This window comes from Lepidothrix coronata, unplaced genomic scaffold (genome assembly GCF_001604755.1).
Source record: "Lepidothrix coronata isolate B3197 unplaced genomic scaffold, Lepidothrix_coronata-1.0 Scaffold35, whole genome shotgun sequence".
NCBI classification, from domain to species: domain Eukaryota; kingdom Metazoa; phylum Chordata; class Aves; order Passeriformes; family Pipridae; genus Lepidothrix; species Lepidothrix coronata.
The window spans coordinates 3847315-3866115 of record NW_016690215.1 but is presented as its reverse complement, the minus strand read 5'-3'; the positions used below and the strand labels follow the sequence as shown (position 1 = coordinate 3866115).

The window sequence follows — 18801 nt, the reverse complement described above, 5'->3', positions numbered from 1 at the left end:
ATGGAAATATATTGTAATATGGCTTCATACAGCTGCCCTCAATAAAAAGTTTTATTCTTTGGTCCCCATTCAATTTTTCTGTTGTTGAAGTATTTGTATCCCTACAACCTGATATTGATTTATACAAAAAGATAATTTGGGAGTCATGGGAGAGCATAGGGTAGTTAAGTTTTGCAGACCTAAATATGTTCCTCTTCCAATGAAAGTGCAAACTCTCTTACTTTTCCAAAAGGCTTCATTGTCTTGAGTATTTGCTTCCCTGACTCCCAGAATGTTGCCAGCATAGCTGGTGCTCCTGCCGTTAGTAATGCTGAAATGTGGTGAGCTCTGTATGAGCAGCTGAATTGCAATGGATCACTTTAGACAGTGGTTTTTTTTCTTTTTCCATTTCATAGGCTGTCTCATTGATCTCCTCTTGATTCTGTAAAGAGAGGAGCACTCAGCCCACTTTCTGGGCTTTGAGTCCATACCAACAGATCTGTAGGTCACTGCTTTAGAGAGTGATGCTGTCTTGTACCACCTATAGATTTTTTGCTTAGCATGTCAATGCCTGGGCCTTTTAATCCCTGTGGCTTTTACCAAGTGGAGGACAAATATTCTTTTCCTCATAATTTGCTTTTTGCTCATGACGTTTCTTTTGCTTTCTCTCTTCTGCTTAGGTTGCTTTGAATGTTGCATTAAGTGCCTAGGAGGAGTGCCATATGCTTCGCTCGTGGCAACCATTCTCTGCTTCTCGGGGGTAGCGTTGTTTTGTGGCTGTGGCCACGTGGCGCTCACGGGAACCGTGTCTATCCTCGAGCAGCACTTCTCCACGACTGCCAGTGACCATGCTTTGCTGAGTGAAGTGTAAGTATGCCTCCCATTTCCATTATTCATCATAACACACTCATGCTAAATGAGTAGAGATGGATTCAGACTTCTGCCTCCATTCCTGAGTATTCAGTTGCTTGTTTTCCTAGCAGCTCTTGGTAGTTTATTGGTGTTCACATACAAAGAACCGAAGTGTGTATCCTGCTAAACCAGTTTATATGGGGATCAGTACTATTTAATATCTTCATCAATATCATAAACAGTGGAACTGAGTGCACCCTCAGCAGCTTTGCAGATGACACCAAGCTGAGTGAGTGGTGCAGTTTGTTCACCTGAAACAGAGTATGCCATCCAGAGGGACCTTGAGAGCCTTGAGAAGTGGGACTGTGTGGACCTCATGATGTTCACCAAGGCCAGGTGCAAGGTCCTTGCACATGGGTCAGAGCAATGTCCAGTACCACTACATGCTGGCAGATGAAGGGATTGAGAACAGCCTGACAAGAAGGACTTGGGGGTGCTGGTGGATGAAATCCTGGACATGAGCTGGCAATGTGCACTCGCAGCCCAGAAAGCCAATTGTATTCTGGGCTGTATCAAAAACAGTGTGACCAACAGGGTGAGGGATGTGATTCTGCTCCTCCACTCCACCCTGGTGAGACCCCACCTGGAATACTGTGTCCAGCTCAGGGGTCCTCAGCACAGGAAAGACATGGACCTGTTGGAGTGAGTTCCAGAAGAGGCCACAAAGATGATCAGAGGGCTGGAGCACCTCTCCTATGAAGACAGGCTGAGAGTGTTGGGGCTGCTCAGCCTGGAAAAGAGAAGGCTCTGGGGAGACCTTGTACCAGCCTTCCAATACCTAAAAGGACCAACAAGAAAGCTGGAGAGGGACTTTTTACCAGAGGCTGTTGTGACAAAACAAGGGGTAACGATTTTAATCTGAGAGTAGATTTAGTGTTCGTTGATGACATAAAGTTGGAAGGAATGACAGGAATAGTCGGGAAGCATGGTTCTGTCCATCCTCTCTCAGAAGAAACTGGACTGGTATATGAGAAAAAACTGGAAAGGTCTGCAAACACAGCCTTTGGACATAATCACTGGTGAAATATTTGGGTCTTTTATGCTCCCGAGGCTTCCCCATGAGGCCAGAGGAAGGTCTGGAGTGCAGCATCAGGGCCTGTGCTCAGCACTCAGCCATGCATGTCTGTGAGAGGGGGCTCCTGTGGTGAGCACTGTGGGCGTGACACATGTTGGGGTGCACGGGCATCGAGCAAGGCACCTTTACTTTGCTTACCTGCCCCAAAGACTCAGTTTTAGGATATCTGAAGATTTTAGTGTCAGGGTCCAACACAGTACACTTAATTCTCCTTATTTTCTTTTTAATTTCTGTTGTCACTGACTGCCTTTATATGCTTGCAAGCATAGACCTCCCAGTTTGCTGCGTGCCCTCCTATCACTGGCATCAATCCCACATCACCTTTTCAGGGCTTCCCCCTCCATAAGACACTGTGCTCAGATAGGCTCTGGAACTGCTCCCAGCTGGGGTCCCCCATCCCAGCACTGCCCACACTCAGTCCTTGGCTGTGGCTGGGCAGTGTGTCCCCAGCTCCAGTGCATGAGCCACGAGGACCCTGCAGTTATCCCCAACTTTTAGTGAGAAACTGTAAGCAGCTGTTCTTCAGTAACTGAATAATAAAACACCCTGTGCTTGTATCAGTCTTCATTTGAGCAAAATAGAAGAAACTGCAAAAGCAGCAGTAACAGGCAGCAAGTTTTACATTTTGGGGAACAATGTTTCTTGTCAAGTCAGCATCAGCAGTGGGGGAAATGCATATTTCCTACCAAAGCAGCTCAGGGCTCGGGTTCTGTGGAGCCAAGGAGGCACGGCAGGCAGAAGAGATGTTAGAAAGGGGCAAATAATTGAAGCCTACAGAGACATAAAATAAATTAAAAATACGTTAGTAGGACACCCTTTGGAAAAGACTTTTTTAACCACTTTTCTTACTACTAATTTCTGGTAATATGTATTTAGTCTCTCCTAGACTCTTAATGATGCTGAAATGAATTCTTCTGTACTCTATTAAATCCTGAATTAATTTTTTCATGCTTTACAGCACAGGTGCAACAGCTTTATCCTGTTACTTTTAATCAGTTTGGAAAACAAATATATCACTTCCCACATAAAATTTTAAATGAGCAATATCCTATTTTTATACAAGGATAACATTTAACTATATAAATGGTGGTAATCAATTTTCTTTAAGCTAAAACATGCATATGCTCTTTGGAGATCTGTGCTAGCAGCTACTTAATGGAGAGTGGCAAGAATTGGAAAAAAAATCTGAGGAAAACATATTTATCCTTAGAAAACTGGTAGTGTGGATGCATAAAATTAACCTCTTTGTTCTGTGAATAGCTTAATCTAAAATAACCCTCCCAACAATCAAATTACTTTTAAGAAGTTCTGGGGAAGTTGTACTAATAACAAAGTATCACTTTTGGAGACCAGAAGTGTTGTATGGAAGATCTGGCATTCTAGTCCTTCAAAACAATTGGCTTCAGATACTAAATCTGATTGATAATATTTAGAAGTTATTCTTTCCATTTACGTATTCTATCATTGCAGATGGTAGATTTTTAAGGAATCAGGAACTTTCTCAAATAATGTCTGAGGGAGGTGCTTATACTATGTGCCCTGAGATCTTTTTTCTCTGGGTGGTTCCAGAGTACCTAAAATGGAAGCATTTCCTACATAATTCTTTAATTTTTAAAAAAATTTATTTACATTATGGGGAGCTCAACATTGTTGTGACTCAAGGCACTAAAACTACCTGCTCACTTGGAAGTACCCTTCTAGGCTGTAGAGCAACCATTCCTCCTCAGGAGAAGTCACTGCTCACTGCATGCTCACTGAGTTTTGTATCAGACAAATATTGCTGAATTTAGAAATTTTTGCAAACATACATTAACTGGATTTTACAAGTAAAAATAAAGAATTTCAGGGACTGCTTCCTTTCCCTAATACTGAAGAATCACCATGGAGCCTGGTAGTTCAGCCAGGAGTTCAGCTTCAGGTTTTGCCCATTTCAAAGCCCTGCATTTTCCCTGTCAGACATTCCCAAGTTAGGTGTCAGGATCAGTAACAGGAAAAAGAAAACCTCCATAGTGGAGGTGTGAAACTGCAGTTTTAACCTGGTGAGTAATATTAGTCAGTATAAGGACTGCAGCACAAACAGGGGATGCTCAGGTGGATGCAAGACTAATGCACATCAGTATTGCTTACCTGGAAAGTGGGGCAGTCATACCAGTGCTCTCCTGCAGCCTGCTTGCTTAAAACGCTAAGGAGCTTTGAACTTTGTTTTAAGAAAAAGAATTCTCTCTAATTTATTAGGACTTGGGAGGACTGACTTTGTTTTTATAGGACTGAAATCTAATTATATCTTTTTTTTTCTCTTCCATTGTAGAATACAGCTAATGCAGTATGTAATTTATGGCATTGCATCATTTTTCTTCTTATATGGAATAATCCTTTTGGCAGAAGGTTTTTATACAACAAGTGCTGTGAAGGAGCTGCATGGAGAGTTCAAAACGACAGCCTGTGGCCGCTGCATCAGTGGAATGGTGAGTAGCATCAGAACTGAGAACAGCAGTCTTTGCTGGCTAAAACCTGTTGGGCTTGGTTTGACTCCCATGGTTTTGAACAACAATGTATTGCTGCCTTCTTTGTTTAATTCGTTTTGGGTGGTCAGGGTCAATCCCTGGTCTTGGTCCCGCTTTGAACTTCAGGAGTGCTTGGTCAAATTGAAATTCTGCAGATGGACTGTTGGGGTGCTGCTGTGGCCTCCCCGGTCATAAGGGTGAACCCATGAGTCTGAACTAAACTGAGGGAGACCGTTTATTTTAAAACACTCAGTGTGAGCCAAAATTAATTTTCTGCTTTTAAATATGTAACATTAGTGATGCTTAAAGGCAGAATGTTAAATGGCTGTGGTTTGCAAAGCTATTTAAATATCAAACTGTAATGCCTCTGACTTCCTTAGTTAATTTTGCTTGAGTGTCTGGATCGTTCAAACGAACAGTAATGAACGAATGAAGCTTCACAACATCTTTGCACTTGAGTCAAGTATTGATTTGCAGATGGTAAAAGGCATACAGATAGAATAGTGAGTCTTTTTCACAAAACTGAAACATTTAAAGCCTTAAAGTTACAAGCCTTATTCCCTTCAGTATACTTCTGTATTAGAACAAAATTGTAAGCAAAGTTTAACTAAAAATAAAACTTCAAATTCTCACCCACATTGTCCCCTAGGGCACACTCTGCAAGAACAGCCATAACTATGTTTCTGAGACAGGATTTCAAAGCTATTACTGAAAATCTGAATTCAAAGCTCATAGTTTTGGAGGAAGCTAAGCAGTATGACAGATCGCCCACGGGAAAGTGTGGGTGAAAAGAGAAGAGGCTTTTGATCTGATCGTTGCATTTTAATATACAGTCTATATCCTGTACTTAAAAAATATATACTTTCAGCTGGTTAAATACAAAAGAGATGCATGTTTATTTTCACGAGAGTTAGCAATTTTCCACTGTGCTGTTGGGTACTTACTGAATTTTCCAACAGCTAATAAAAATAAGGCACCTGATAATTTTCCAGTTAAGCAGCTATTTGCTCACTCTTTTTCTAGTAAGTGTGGTCTTCACCAAGGAGCAAAATTAGATCTAAAGCAGTGCTTTTCAAAGACCCAAAATAAAGTAGAAACATACACGTGTGCATCTCATCAGTGCAGACAATTGCTTATGCAACTGAGTAGTTGCAGGCACATGATTGTCAGCTGGTTATACAAATACCAGCATGGCACATGGAAATATGAAAGAAAATTGTTTTCATGTTTGCCCATATTTGTCCAGACAGCGAAGGAGAGAATTTACCAACTCAGTAATGGCTTGGAGCTCTTGTAAGACATATTAATGTTTGGCAGTGACAGGAAAAGTGCCTGTATACTGCTGTGTAAAACTCTAGGCTTAGAACAAGGTTTGCAAGGAGATATAATATTTAACAGACTAGTCAATGCAGCTGGGTACAGGCAACAAGGTTTTGGACATGCAGTGATGTTTTCTTTTGCCTCTTTCATTAAGAGCTCCTCTACTTCTTCCTTTGTTACATTACCGAGTGAGGTCCTGAAAGGCAGTCCCATCTTGCATAAGGTTACTACAGAAGATAGACTGCCAGCTTCCCTAAATTATTTGTGTTGGCTCTGGTAACACAGAATAGCCATTTCCCACAGTTATCACTTTAAATGTGAGAATGAGTGTATTTTTTTCTGGCTATTTCTTAGGAGTTAAAGGCTTTGTGCACTTCCTCTTGTGCACACTTCCACATACACGTATGCAAACTCATGTTTTATGTATAGTGTGTCTACAGAAATCCTTTAACCTGGCCCACTTGGTCCTTCCCAAAATCCAAAGAGAGGATCCTTAATTCGCACATAAAGCATAAAGGTCTGGTATGTGGCACTGTCTAATAGGAGAAGAGGTATTTTAGTTGAGTTTTATATAAATTAAAGTCTAGCTGGGGTTTTATGGGCCATGGTTTTACAAGCACTTCCACCTCCTCACACACCACCTTCGTTGACTGAAACCTAACCAGTTGCTCAGCTTTTGCTCTAACGCTTGGGGGATTATTCAGTGCATCTGGCAAAAAAACCTATGAGGATGCAAACTTCCACCACTGCAACATTAGTTCAGTCTTGTGGTTCTGGGTCAGACTGACACAACCTCCCCCCTGAGAGCCTTTCCCATCCTTGCTGTAGCACAGAAGTTTTAAGTAAGATAAGAGGGCACCAGTGATTTACTGGAAGTAAAGCCTTTCCAATCCACCTACAGTTAAGAGAGAACAGCTACAGCCAATGGTGAAAGGAGAACACAGAAGACGTAACAGCATTCCCCCGCTTTCCAAGTAGGATCCAAATCCTAGTCTCTCCAGGAGGAGGGAGACAGCAACTGGTGCCAGAGCTACTGTTTCACCATAAAACTCAGAAGAGGAGGGAAAAGGGAAGGGGCCCATTGGGAGGGGGAAGCTGGAGACTTCAAAAGCAATCAGTTCCCCACCTTATAATCTTACAAAAGAAAATGCACAGAATATTTTTTTTAAAAAAGAACAAACCCAAACCAGCAAATTTAACTGGACAAACCCATGATTCTCTAAGGGAAGTAACTAATTTGCTTCTTGGCAATGTGTATGATATCAATTGAATCCTTCTAATCTGCTGTTAATGGTCATGGTATGTTTGCAAACATAGGTATTTTTAAATGTTATATTCCAAATTGATTTCAATAAATCAGAAAGTATGGGAGAGCTCTGTGAACATCAATTTACTGTGTTGTTTTGATTTGCAAATTGCATAGAAATGCTAGTGTGTTATAGTTAATTAAAAAAAAAACCTTAAATTGATTTTTGTTGGAATTTTATTGGTTTTAGCCTACAAACAGCATCCCTGCTTAGCAGAGAATCTTGAGAAATCAGTGGGCTGCTCTTTCATCTGTTTTCTCAAGCAGGCTGATTAAAAAGGAAATGTCTGAATTACTTTCTTAGTAACTGTAAACAACGAGAATACTGATTTTTTGTGCTTGGAAATCATATGTTTTCTTACCTGCATTCTGCAAGTGTGCTTAAAGATTATTTTGAAGCATTTTTAAGGAAAATTCAAATAGTCTTTTCAAAGAATAAATGAAAAGTGTTTGTATTTTCTCTGCCCAGTTTGTTTTCCTCACCTATGTGCTTGGAGTGGCCTGGCTCGGGGTCTTTGGCTTCTCTGCTGTGCCTGTCTTTATGTTCTATAACATATGGTCAACTTGTGAAGTCATCAAGTCTCTTCAGACAAATGTGACGGTTCCAGGGGACCAGATCTGCGTGGATATCAGGCAATACGGTACTCATTTTAATCCTGATTAAATGCTTCATCTTTCTCCTCGGTCTGCCTTCAGTAGTTTTGTCTCAGCCTTATCAGATGAATCAAATGCAAAAGCATCTTCTATCTCTGAATGCGGTATTACTTTTCTAATTAATTCACATTACTCTGCTCTCTCTCCAGATGCAATCAATTTAACTGAACTGGCAAGTCATTTATCTAAAATGATTTTGTAGCAGTTTCCAATACTATAGTATTAGGTTTGAAAATAGATCAGCCTCAAAATAAACTGCTTGGAAACAGTGCTGAGAAATAGATAACCAGATTGTGGTTTTTGAACCCACATACATATATTCTTTCCTTTCGGAAAGTTGTTTTACATTTAAAGATGAAGTTAACACCTGAACGTTGCTTTAACGATTACTTTCAGTTAAAACCCAAAAACCTGCAATTAAAAGTCTGCCTTAACTAATAATAAATTAATATTGCTTTCTGATGACATGCAGAAATCTGAGGGAACTGGGGCAATAGCTTAAAATAGGGTCAGGCTTTTCAAGTTGTTCATTCTTTAAGGTGAATTTTTCCTGAAGTTAATCTTTTCAGCTTCCCTTGTGCAGAAGTTCTTTTGTCACCATTACTTTTGGCTTGATTTTAGCTAGCATTTTCTATGAATGTTTCTTTCTTTGGACTAAGTCATTCAAAGCTGAGAAAACGGATTCAGAGTTGAAAAAGTAAGAAAGCTTGGTTTTGCTCTCCTGTCCAGGTAAGTCCAGTAGAAGAAAAGATATACTAATTTTAAAAGCAAGAAGTACTCAAATCGGTTAAATGTTTGCATCCTGTTTTAGCGGCTGACAGAAAGAGGCTGGGAAGACATTTCCTTCAGCAACAAAGCCTAGGAATGAAGGGAGATGTGCTCCTCCACTTTCCTGCTCCTCCTGGTTGTGTGGTAGCTGTATTAGTGCAGTATAGGGCTGTGTTGTTGCTCTGATCAATAAAATCATCTGGGTTTCAATGCATGATGGGAGAGAGCAGCTCCTTAACAGGCAACTTATTACTGTCACTGAACTGTCCTCACATTTTTGGATGGAAGTGGTAGCTAAAAGGCTTCAATTATATATTGCAGATACAGAAAAGCTGACTTTAAAGTAAATCCTGTAAAATCTTTTTGAAATTATTCGGTGACCTGCTGCCTACGGAGTTGCTAATTCCAACCAGCTGGGTTGAAATGTGAAGTTGTATGGGGAGACAAACTGGTTTTCTCTTAATTCAAATGGGTTTTGCTTAAGCTTCACATCTGTTACAGGCCTAAAAGTTCAGGTTATTTCAGATCTGCTAGATCCTGTTGACTTTTCAGACTTTCAGGTGTGTAAGAAAAGTAATTGGGAGTAAATGAGGTGCATCAAACTGAATTCTCTTGTAGCAGTGTTCACTTGATGCTTTTTACCTATTGGAACTAAACCAGAAAAAAATCCCGTAATTCTTCCCTCTAGCTCCAAATTCACACTCTTCCACAGTAGTTACTTGCTCAAGTAGAATTTAATCTAGTAAGTGCTATCCTGAAAAGTGCCAAGTACCTCTGAGATGCAGATTCTCTCCTTGGTGCTGAGTGGGGGAGTAGGCAGCATGCAACTGGACCCAAAGTGCAAAAACCCAACCGTTTGGCTGCCATATGGGAAAACCACATCTGAGAACATGCCTTGGCAGCAAGCCTTGGTTTGAGGAGAAAGCATAACTTGAGGGAGTTGTTTTAATTCCTCCTGCCAACTCAAAGCTGTACTGGTCAATGCGCAGATGCCCAGAATGGGAACACAACTGGCAAGTGGGTGGAAGAGATGAGAGAGGAACAGAAAGTGTGTGTTGATTGCTAAAATTAGTGGTTTCTTTTGCTGTGGTATTTCAGGTATTATCCCTTGGAATGCTGTACCTGGCAAAGCCTGTGGCCCGATTTTAGAGAACATCTGCAACACGAACGAGGTACAGAAATGTAACCTGTGTACAGCTTTTGCCTACAAGTTACTTGGGCATCATGTGAAAAATAACTTGATGAAAGTTTTTGGAGAGAACTCATATATTAGTATAAAGAATTGCTTTAAACACAACACTGAAATAATTGTTATGTCATCCATAAAAATGAAAATTATTTCAGAACATTTTTATTTTCTAAAGCTTTGCTACCTTGCTACTAAGATGAGTTTATTATCATTATTCTCTAGAACACTTGAAATGCATTTTATACTATCCCATTGAATTACCTCAATGTTTTTAATATGTTTTTTCTTCAGTTCTACATGTCTTATCACCTGTTCATTGTGGCTTGTGCTGGAGCTGGTGCCACTGTCATAGCACTGGTGGGTAGTATTTTTTGGTTTTATTATGTAAAATGTTCATTTCAGGCTTAAGATGCTTTAAGATTGAATTTTGTGCATATTAAAAATAGTGATACTAGACATTAAGGAGGGTGAGCTGCTATGGTTCGGTCATTATAAGTCAGCAGGTCCCCAACTTTTGCTTTAAGAAGTCATCTTAACCTGCCTCCCACATACTTAGAAAAAAATTATTTGCATGTCCTTTGAAAATCCTACTTCTATCCACTATTTCTTCTTTTATGTCCATTATTTATTTTCATTTTTGTAGTTTATTTGATCAGCCACTTGTAACCTCTTGGTTTTTTTTGTCTGGACCCAGGCAGATTGACTAGTCCAAGCCTGCAATGCCAGTTACAGGTAGCAGTTGGGAAAAGGGATGTTAACAAGATGACTTGCTTCCTATGTCTAACGCTTCTTTTAGCGGCCAGCTTCTAACCTTGTGCCAGCCAAACCCAGGTGTAACACGCACAATTTGTTGACAGAATAGCCTAGGGTCTGTTTTGGGTTATCCTCCCCAGATAAATGGCAGGTTATTTATCTTGCATCTTCACCCTGGAAGAAGCTCAGAACAACGTCTGTTGTAAAAGTATCAACAGTTGCCCAAGTGGGCTTGAGCCGTCACCTTGTTGTATCTTACTCTCCTGTATTTTGTTCTCTTCCACCAGCTGATCTACATGATGGCTACTACATATAACTATGCTGTTTTGAAGTTTAAGAGTCGGGAAGATTGCTGCACTAAATTCTAAATTGTATAAGCCCAGTAAAGAGCTGCATTGCGTAGCTTGAAATACCACTGACACCCTAGGCTAAAAGTCTAGCTTTCTGAATTTTGTTACAGTAATTGTAAATAGCTTCAGTAAGCATCGTTTAGCTTATCAGATTAATAAAATGACTTCTTGTATATGAACTATGATGTGGACGAGATCTGGCTATTTTTTTTATGTTGAGAGGATTCAGTTACTGTAGGGGTGTTTATAAAGCATCCTTCTGAAAAGGGGATGTTTTCATTTCAAGTCTCCACTTGCTTTCTAACAGTCATCTCAAACAAATACTGGAAACAGTTCAGGGTCAGAATTATTAATTTATTCTTTAGCATGAGAGCCAAATACAAATACCCCCAAGCATACAATATATATAATGCAAAAGCAAAGGAGTAATAAAGTAGTGCCAGTCTTTTTTGGCAGAGACGAGGTATTATGAATTAATATGCTTGTAGTTCCAAGTGATTCCATGGATGATGAAGTCAATTTTTTTCTCTTACTCCAAGTAATTGTCAAATCATGCTCCTTCTAGAAGAAAATATATCCTTGTCTTAGCTCTGCGTAAAACAATCACATTCTTTCTTTTGGACCCTGAACTAGTAAGAAATGGTATATAAATCACTTCTGTTCTTGTGTGACTGCACTTTAGTAACTGATTTCTCAGTAGCCAGATCTCAAAAATGTAAGTATGACTGCACGGGAAGCAAAACCATGCATAGATCACAAGGAACTTTTTACACTGTTGGGGGAAAAAAAAAGAGAAGTGAATCAGTGTTTTCAAATGTAGATGTTTTTGCATGAAGTATGGGGAAAAAGAAGTTGGCAAGAGACAAATGCACAAACTAGAAAGAAATCTACACAATAATTAAAAAAAGAGAACCGTTTGTTATGTAAAACTCTTCACCTGAGGTTGGACAATGGAAGTTTAAAATGTAGCTATAAAAATACAGGATTAAGACTTCTTAACCCGGAGATTGCATGCTTTTGCTTAGTTTTGGACTCATACTTTGATGTTTAATTTTTCAGTGTGTTAATGTAGCCTTGTTCGCGTAAATAAAACGGTTCACAGTTTCAGGTTTTTTCCATGGGGAGGGTGGAATTCTCATCTGCTTGTTGGGGGGAAAGAGATACCAGGCTCTGGCCTTGGATATGCATAAACACCACAACCTTAGAAAGCAGTTCTTCTGAGCACCTCATAGGTTACTGATTACGTATATTGCCACGTACAAAACTGTTTTCCTGCTTCCCCCCATTCTGCATTTTAATTGATCCGTACGACTCTGTAGCTCTTTTTAATATTGTTATACTAACTTTCTCTGAATTGTGAATAACCAACTGAATTATTAGCATGCCAAATTCTAGAGATCTTTGAAAATAGCCTCTGTGCTTGTTTTAATAACAGAATGCTTATTAACGTAGAATAACTTGGTTTTTTGGTTGTTATTTTAAAAAGCGTCTATTAATCTAACTACCAGCTTGCTTTGCCTCTTGACATGCTCACTCGCCATCATGCTCACCCTTCTCTTCCAGATCCACTTCCTCATGATACTGTCTTCTAACTGGGCCTACTTAAAGGATGCAAGCAAAATGCAGGCCTACCAAGATATCAAAGCAAAAGAAGAGCAGGAGCTTCAGGATATCCAGTCTCGGTCAAAAGAGCAACTCAATTCTTACACATAAATGTTTGCCACAGTAATTCAGCAGAAGAGTTCTGTAGCTCTGACAAATCAGCAAATAGCTGCTCTGCAGTACAGATGTGTGTCTACCAAACAAAATTAGAGAGAAGTGCAAAAGCTTCACATTCCAGCTCCTGGAACACTTTAATAGGGAAATCTTCCCATGGGTAATCTTCCATCCTTTCACACAGAGAATGGAGGGTTTATTCCAGGCATTTTAAAAGGCAACACTTTACAAAAAGTGACCAAATGATTCTTCTTTGAGACTTTTGGTGTTTAACATTTGACTTGTTCTACAGCATCATGTCCTGCACCAAACCGTGGCAGGTGCTCCAAACCAGCAGGCAGGAGATCTGTGCAGACCTCAGGCACAGGCACGTGCACGGTGTGTGATTGAGTGTCTCCCAAACAAACCTGTAGCCACCTGGGATTCCTGGCGTAGGCTTCTGCTTACGTGAGGCGCAGCTGCAGCATCTCCCAAGTTGCAAGGAGGCTGTCTTGGAGCGTGGGCCACAGGAGCAGCACTCCACCCTGGTGCCACACTTGTCCATGACGAAGCCGTCACGTCCCTGTGCTTACCTGAGTGTCGAGCAGATGTCCCAAGTTTTAATCTTTTTATTAACTATTTAATGGAATGTAGACCCCTGGATCTGGATAATGATCCCCTTCTTTGAAAATAAATGTCAGCTTTGCCTTAATATTTATTTTCTATAAATGTCTTAGCATTTATATAGTGGCAGGAGACCATTATCCTAAATTTTAAATAAGTGAAAAGTGTTACCTTATTAAAATGACACTGATTTGACTATTCTAAATGAGTGGATGAGAAAGTTTGCAGAGTTTTACACAAATAATAAAAATTACAGCCATAAAAAATAATACAGGATGTCCACCTTTTTCTATCTTGGTGCTTAGCAAATTTATAGTCAGTGCTTATGTGTTTTCCTTTTTACAAATTAATTAGCACACTAAGAAAACGTGGTGTTCAGAAAAAAAAAACAAAAGAAAATCAAACAAACTGGTGCCATTTTAAAGTCATTACCCATAGAAGTCTGCCTTCTAATTAATGGTTTTTTTCAGAAGCATTCAGTGATATCTTGAGTATTAGTGATGGTATATTTGGTGTTTGTTCTATATGATATATATATATATATAAATGTTGGGGGGGGAAGTAAAAATACATCATTCATTTGAAAAAATTAAATATTCAAGTCATACCCCTGCTAAGCTGATGTGTGGTTTGATAGTTCTGTTTGCTGAATATACATCAAAGGAAGCACAAATTCCTTCAAATCAGTACTATGAGAAAAGGTATTTTTTGGGGGTATTAACTTCAACTATAATTTTTTTGTTAAATATTGAAGTCTAATTTGACAGTTTCAAAAAAGGGGCAAAGTTGATTGATGTAGAGCAAATATGACAAAATAGCCTAGTGTATGTTCTTACCTGTTGCATGAAGGAGACATTTCTACAGCAATGCAGGTGATGTTCTAGCCCAGTGTTTGCATAAGGGTAATAATGGAGGCAGTGTCTTAAAGCCTAATTCTTTTCTAATTCAGTGTAGCTATTACTGGGAGTTTTTGAAGTTTTGTTTAAGTAGTCTAATATTTTTATGTAAAGAGCATTAAATTTTGCTATGTATAAATTTTTGTAACCTAACAGTGAATCAATATTTTCTATCAGTGCCAAGGGCTTCCTGTAGTTACATCCAAGTGTTAAAATAAATATTTGTAGATAATAGACAACACTTGTGTATGCTTATTTGAAAACAGACCTACAGCTACTCCATGGCAGGTGCATCTCTAGGCTTTTTGTCTCTATCCGAAGTGAAACACGTTGTGTTCCCTAGTTCCCCGCTCCCTCCTGCAGGGAAGGGGATGCCCTGTAGGTGCACGCTGCAGTGTGGTGAGGCAGCCAGTGTGTCTAGCATGAAGTAGTGGTAGTTGTTCCAGGCCAGCATAATGCAACAAGCACTACCCGTCCCGTTCCCGACACCGAACAGGAGGAGTCTCTCAGAAATTTTGTGAAGGCCAACGTGGCTGCAACAGCAAATTAAGCAGCATGTAAAATTAAGACTAGCCACCATCTCACATTTTAGCTTCATTTCAAAAAGCAAAGTTTGTATCTGTCACGGTTTTGGTACGTTGTGTTTCAACATCCAGTGAATTCAAGACAGAGCTTTGTTTTTTGCCCCTAAATTCTGTCAAACTTGGCTTCATGTTCTTGTAGTTAGATCAAGATGAGCAGCCTCAAATGCAGTGCAAGTTGTAATATATGCTGCCACCCAAAATTACTTCATTGATAAAAACTACTGTATTTTATACTGTAAATAAAGTTTAATGATCTTGCCTATAATCTACCTACAAAATACAAAGCTTAAATAAAGATGAGTTAAATAGCATTTTTATTTTAATCTCTCCGTTCTGGGCTGGTTAATACCAACAAGGTGATACATGAGATGGGCCACTTTTGGAAGTGGTTGCTGCCCCTGCCACAGCAGTAGAATGGGCACATTAGTTTGAGTCTGTCACACTCGACCCTCTGAAACTGTGCAAGCCAAGTGTCTCCACGGGACACCTTTAAAAGCAGGTGATGATGACTGAATGTTTTGTTACCTGCACACAGTTACTTTCACCCACACATTGCACCATTTGGAGGAGAAGGGGTCGGGAGGTGGGGGTTGTCAAAGTTTCCAGGAATTCAGCGCCAAAACAAATCTACCCAAACATCCTGATCAGTTTCTGTTGTCTGCTTTGTCCTTTCTCTAACCCCACCCAAGGGCTTCCTCCTGGATTAGTGGCACATCAGGACTCGCTATTTGAAGTCAATGACTGAAGTGATGAGACGGCTCAAAATCAGCTTTATTAATTTATAATTACACAGCCTGCAATGTTAGTGCTTAACATTTATTACAACTTTTTACAGGCAGAAAGCTGCTTCAACAACATCTTTCTTATCATAATAATTAAAATTAAAAAATCAGTAGCTATTGTTCACCAGAAGCTTTCATCCATGTCTCCATGAGAAATGTCTGCAACACTGTATTGATTATAGAGAGAGAAAGTGGTATGAGTCCAAAGTAGTTCTTGTCTTAAATCTTAAATATTAATACTCATTTTAAAAAGAGAGTAAAGAGACTGCCTCTGCTGCAATTCTCTTGATGTTTCAGTGAACTAATGGCAATAAGACAGCCCTTAAGGGTGAGGATTTGGGCCTTCATTAACTGAAAGCCATTACCTATCTCTCAAAAAACAGAACTATCTATCTGCTGCTTCTGTAGTGTTTACCCAGTGAAAACAACACTAGTGGTGCCACCACAGGAGCACCAGGGTAGGGTCTGCTGTGTTCAACAGCACTTTAAAGGCACACAAAATAATGAATCATTACTACAATTATGGTGAGCCTTTAGGGTTTTAGTTTTTTTAACTGCTCCATCTTTTTTGCTTATTTTCAATTCTACATCATCAAATAAACTGAAAGACTTGATAGGAGGTTGTTTGATTTTTTTCCCTTTTGAGCAACTAAAACCTACATACCCTTATTTAGCAACGCCTAGAGAAAACCAGAGGAAGTGCCTGGGCTGTCGTAACTCAGTGCAGGCAGTCACATCTTTGAAAAAACCATGTTAAAAGTCCATGATGCTACTGATAAATCAAATCTAGACTCAGTGCTAGTAACAGACTATGGTTAAGGTGCAGCACAGACAAACCTCCACACATGGGATCATCACCCAAGAGGAATCCCTCATCAACTCACTGTGAAGGAATTTGGATGCTGCTCAGTTGCAGATAAAAAGTTGTAACTGCCACAGCTACCAAAACAGATCACTGAATGCAGCTCCCAGATGCAAGTTAAGCACCACATAGTGCTTAACTTGCATGTATAAGAATTGGAAGGATCTTCATTTTTCCAATATATTTGTTCTTGATTGCTAATTTATTTTGCTTTTTAAGGAGGCAAATGTCTCTTAAGTGTAATTCATATTGTAACTATTTATTAATTTGGAGTAATAATAATTAGTATTATTATGTAGTAATAGCAATTAATATTTAGGATTAATATGTAGTAGTAGAAATTATTAATACATGAGCCTCACCTGTCATCCTTTTCACTAGATAGAAGTCCCTCTGAATGTGATACTTCTCCTATTTCTTCTTTTTTTGAATCCTGGCAACCAAGAGAAAAAACACACTTTCTATAACTGGTTCTTAAGTCAAAATGTGACTCTATTGATAGTATCTGTATTTTTAAAACACCTACCCTATGTCTACAAATACTACATTGAATCTAGAATAGTAACACTTTGGAAATTCAGATTGGATCATATGTGAACAAAGCATCCTGCATTTCTTTCACTGAAGTAATGTCCACTCATACCTCTTCTTTAATGTCAAATGTTCCATTTGGCCAGAATAAATTCTATTAGTTGTGTTAGTGGAACACAAACTGACCTGTGTAGATTCAAACTGTATTTAAACACAAACTAAAAATTGAGGACATTTAAGTTGTAGAATCATAGAATATGCTGAGTTGAAAGGGACCCACAAGGATTATTGAGTCCAACTCCTGGCCCTACACAGGACCATCCCCAAGAGTCACACCATGTCCCTGAGAGTATCATCCAAACGCTTCTTGAACTCTGTCAGGTTTGGTGCTGTGACCGCTTCCCTGGGAAGCCTGTTCCACTGCCCAACCATCCTCTGAGTGAAGAACCTTTTTCTAATATCCATCCTAAACCTCCCCTGACACAACTCAGGCCATTCCCTCGGGTCCTGTCCCTGGTCACCACAGAGAAGAGATCAGTGCCTGCCCCTCCTCTTCCCCTCACAAGGAAGTTGTGACTGCAATGAGGTCTCCCCTCAGACTCCTCTTCTCCAGGCTGAACAGACCAAATGACCTCAGCCACTTCTCATACAGCTTCCCCTCAAGGCCCTTCACCATCTTCCTTGCCCTCCTTTGGACACTCTCTAACAGCTTAATACCTTTCTTATATTGTGGTGCCCAAACCTGCACACAATATTCAAGGTGAGGCTGCCCCAGTGCAGAGCAGAGCAGGACAATCCCCTCCCTCGACTGGCTGGCGATGCTTTGCCTGATGCCCCCCAGGACAGGGTTGGCCTTCCTATTGTCCTAGTACCTAAAAAAAACAAACTAACAAACCCCCTGCCCAGAGGACACCAGCAACCCTTACAGAAGAAAGTTTTCAGTGTTTTTTCTTTTGAATCATCACACTTTCTCCAGTACAAAACCAAACACTCTGCTCTGCAAGTTGTTACATAAAGTTTCTAAATGAAGAAAAAACTAAAATGCGAATATTGTTTTCGTTCTAAGCATGCCTAGTAAGACACAAATTCAGTCAATAATAGTTTTGGGACCATGTTTTGATGATAATCACCTTGTTTGAGAGATCCTTCTCTCTGCTTTGCTGAATTATTCTCATGTATTTTTCTAATGGATTTGAAGGAGGATCCTTTACATGATCTTCAGCACCAGAATTGCTATTCACAGATTTTACTCCCTCCTTATCTTCTTTTTCTTCATCTATTGTCATCGAGTCCTGGATATACTTTAAGACACAAAAAAGTCAGATTAAATACTGATCAGAAAAATACCTTTATACCTTAATGCCTGCACTATGTGCAGGATTTCATGTTAACCTCAGTAGAACACATCTGTCTAAACAGCATTAAACTCATCACGTGCCGTTCAAGATGAAATGTTAAGCTATTGCTTCCATTCAAAAAGTGATATTCAGGAAATCTCACTCTAACCCTGTCTGGATGTCCGAGATGCTGTGGGCCTGAGGCTGCGATGTGTGACAACTGCGTGTGAACTGAAGATGATGAGCAGGCACAGAGCAAGTTTCCTGAAGGGCCTCATTTGCTGGTGCCAAGGGGTGTGTGAGCATGTCTGATCAGTACCAACCACTGCACTGAATCAAATTAACCAATTTAAGGCTGAGGAGAGGAAGATTAAATGGTCAGGAGCAAAAAATAAGTTTTACACAGGACCTAGAAATCCAGAACGCTATTTAAACACAAGTTAATAAACACTATTTAAACAAGGAGTAATAAGCAGATGGACATTAACATGTTCTGGTGGTGTCCCACCTGCACTGGTCCAGGCCAGAAAGACAGTGAATGTATAGCTTGTTCCAATTGCCTGGTGACAGTGGCCTTCCAAGTTTTGGCCATAAAACTGTAGTTTCCAGTTACATGAAGCATGGAAGGAGAAGCATCTGTTTCCAGTGAAAAAGTTACTTGGCATAAGGAGACATTCTAG

General features: G+C 39.8%; 2 protein-coding genes across 8 annotated transcripts in view; one reads left to right on the top strand and one right to left on the bottom strand.

The window, feature by feature from the left end:
* GPM6B (glycoprotein M6B) overlaps positions 1-14920 on the top strand; it is a 107927-nt gene extending 93007 nt beyond the window's left edge. For 5 of the 6 annotated variants that reach the window (XM_017812232.1, XM_017812231.1, XM_017812227.1 and 2 more), the window contains 6 exons: positions 660-846; positions 4275-4431; positions 7566-7737; positions 9617-9690; positions 9999-10064; positions 12374-14920. In XM_017812232.1, coding sequence (XP_017667721.1) covers positions 660-846; positions 4275-4431; positions 7566-7737; positions 9617-9690; positions 9999-10064; positions 12374-12523 — 806 coding nt within the window. In that variant the 3' untranslated portion in view covers positions 12524-14920. Of the gene's footprint in view, positions 1-659; positions 847-4274; positions 4432-7565; positions 7738-9616; positions 9691-9998; positions 10065-10747 lie in introns of all 6 variants that reach the window. The other variant, XM_017812228.1, reaches the window with a different exon arrangement.
* Positions 14921-15351: 431 nt separating this feature from the next.
* The window catches only part of OFD1 (OFD1, centriole and centriolar satellite protein), a 30213-nt gene continuing 26763 nt past the window's right edge, over positions 15352-18801 (bottom strand). For both annotated transcript variants that reach the window (XM_017812224.1, XM_017812225.1), the window contains 3 exons: positions 17915-18085; positions 16616-16686; positions 15352-15558 (listed from right to left, as the gene is read on the bottom strand). In XM_017812224.1, coding sequence (XP_017667713.1) covers positions 15513-15558; positions 16616-16686; positions 17915-18085 — 288 coding nt within the window. In that variant the 3' untranslated portion in view covers positions 15352-15512. The remainder of the gene's footprint in view (positions 15559-16615; positions 16687-17914; positions 18086-18801) is intronic.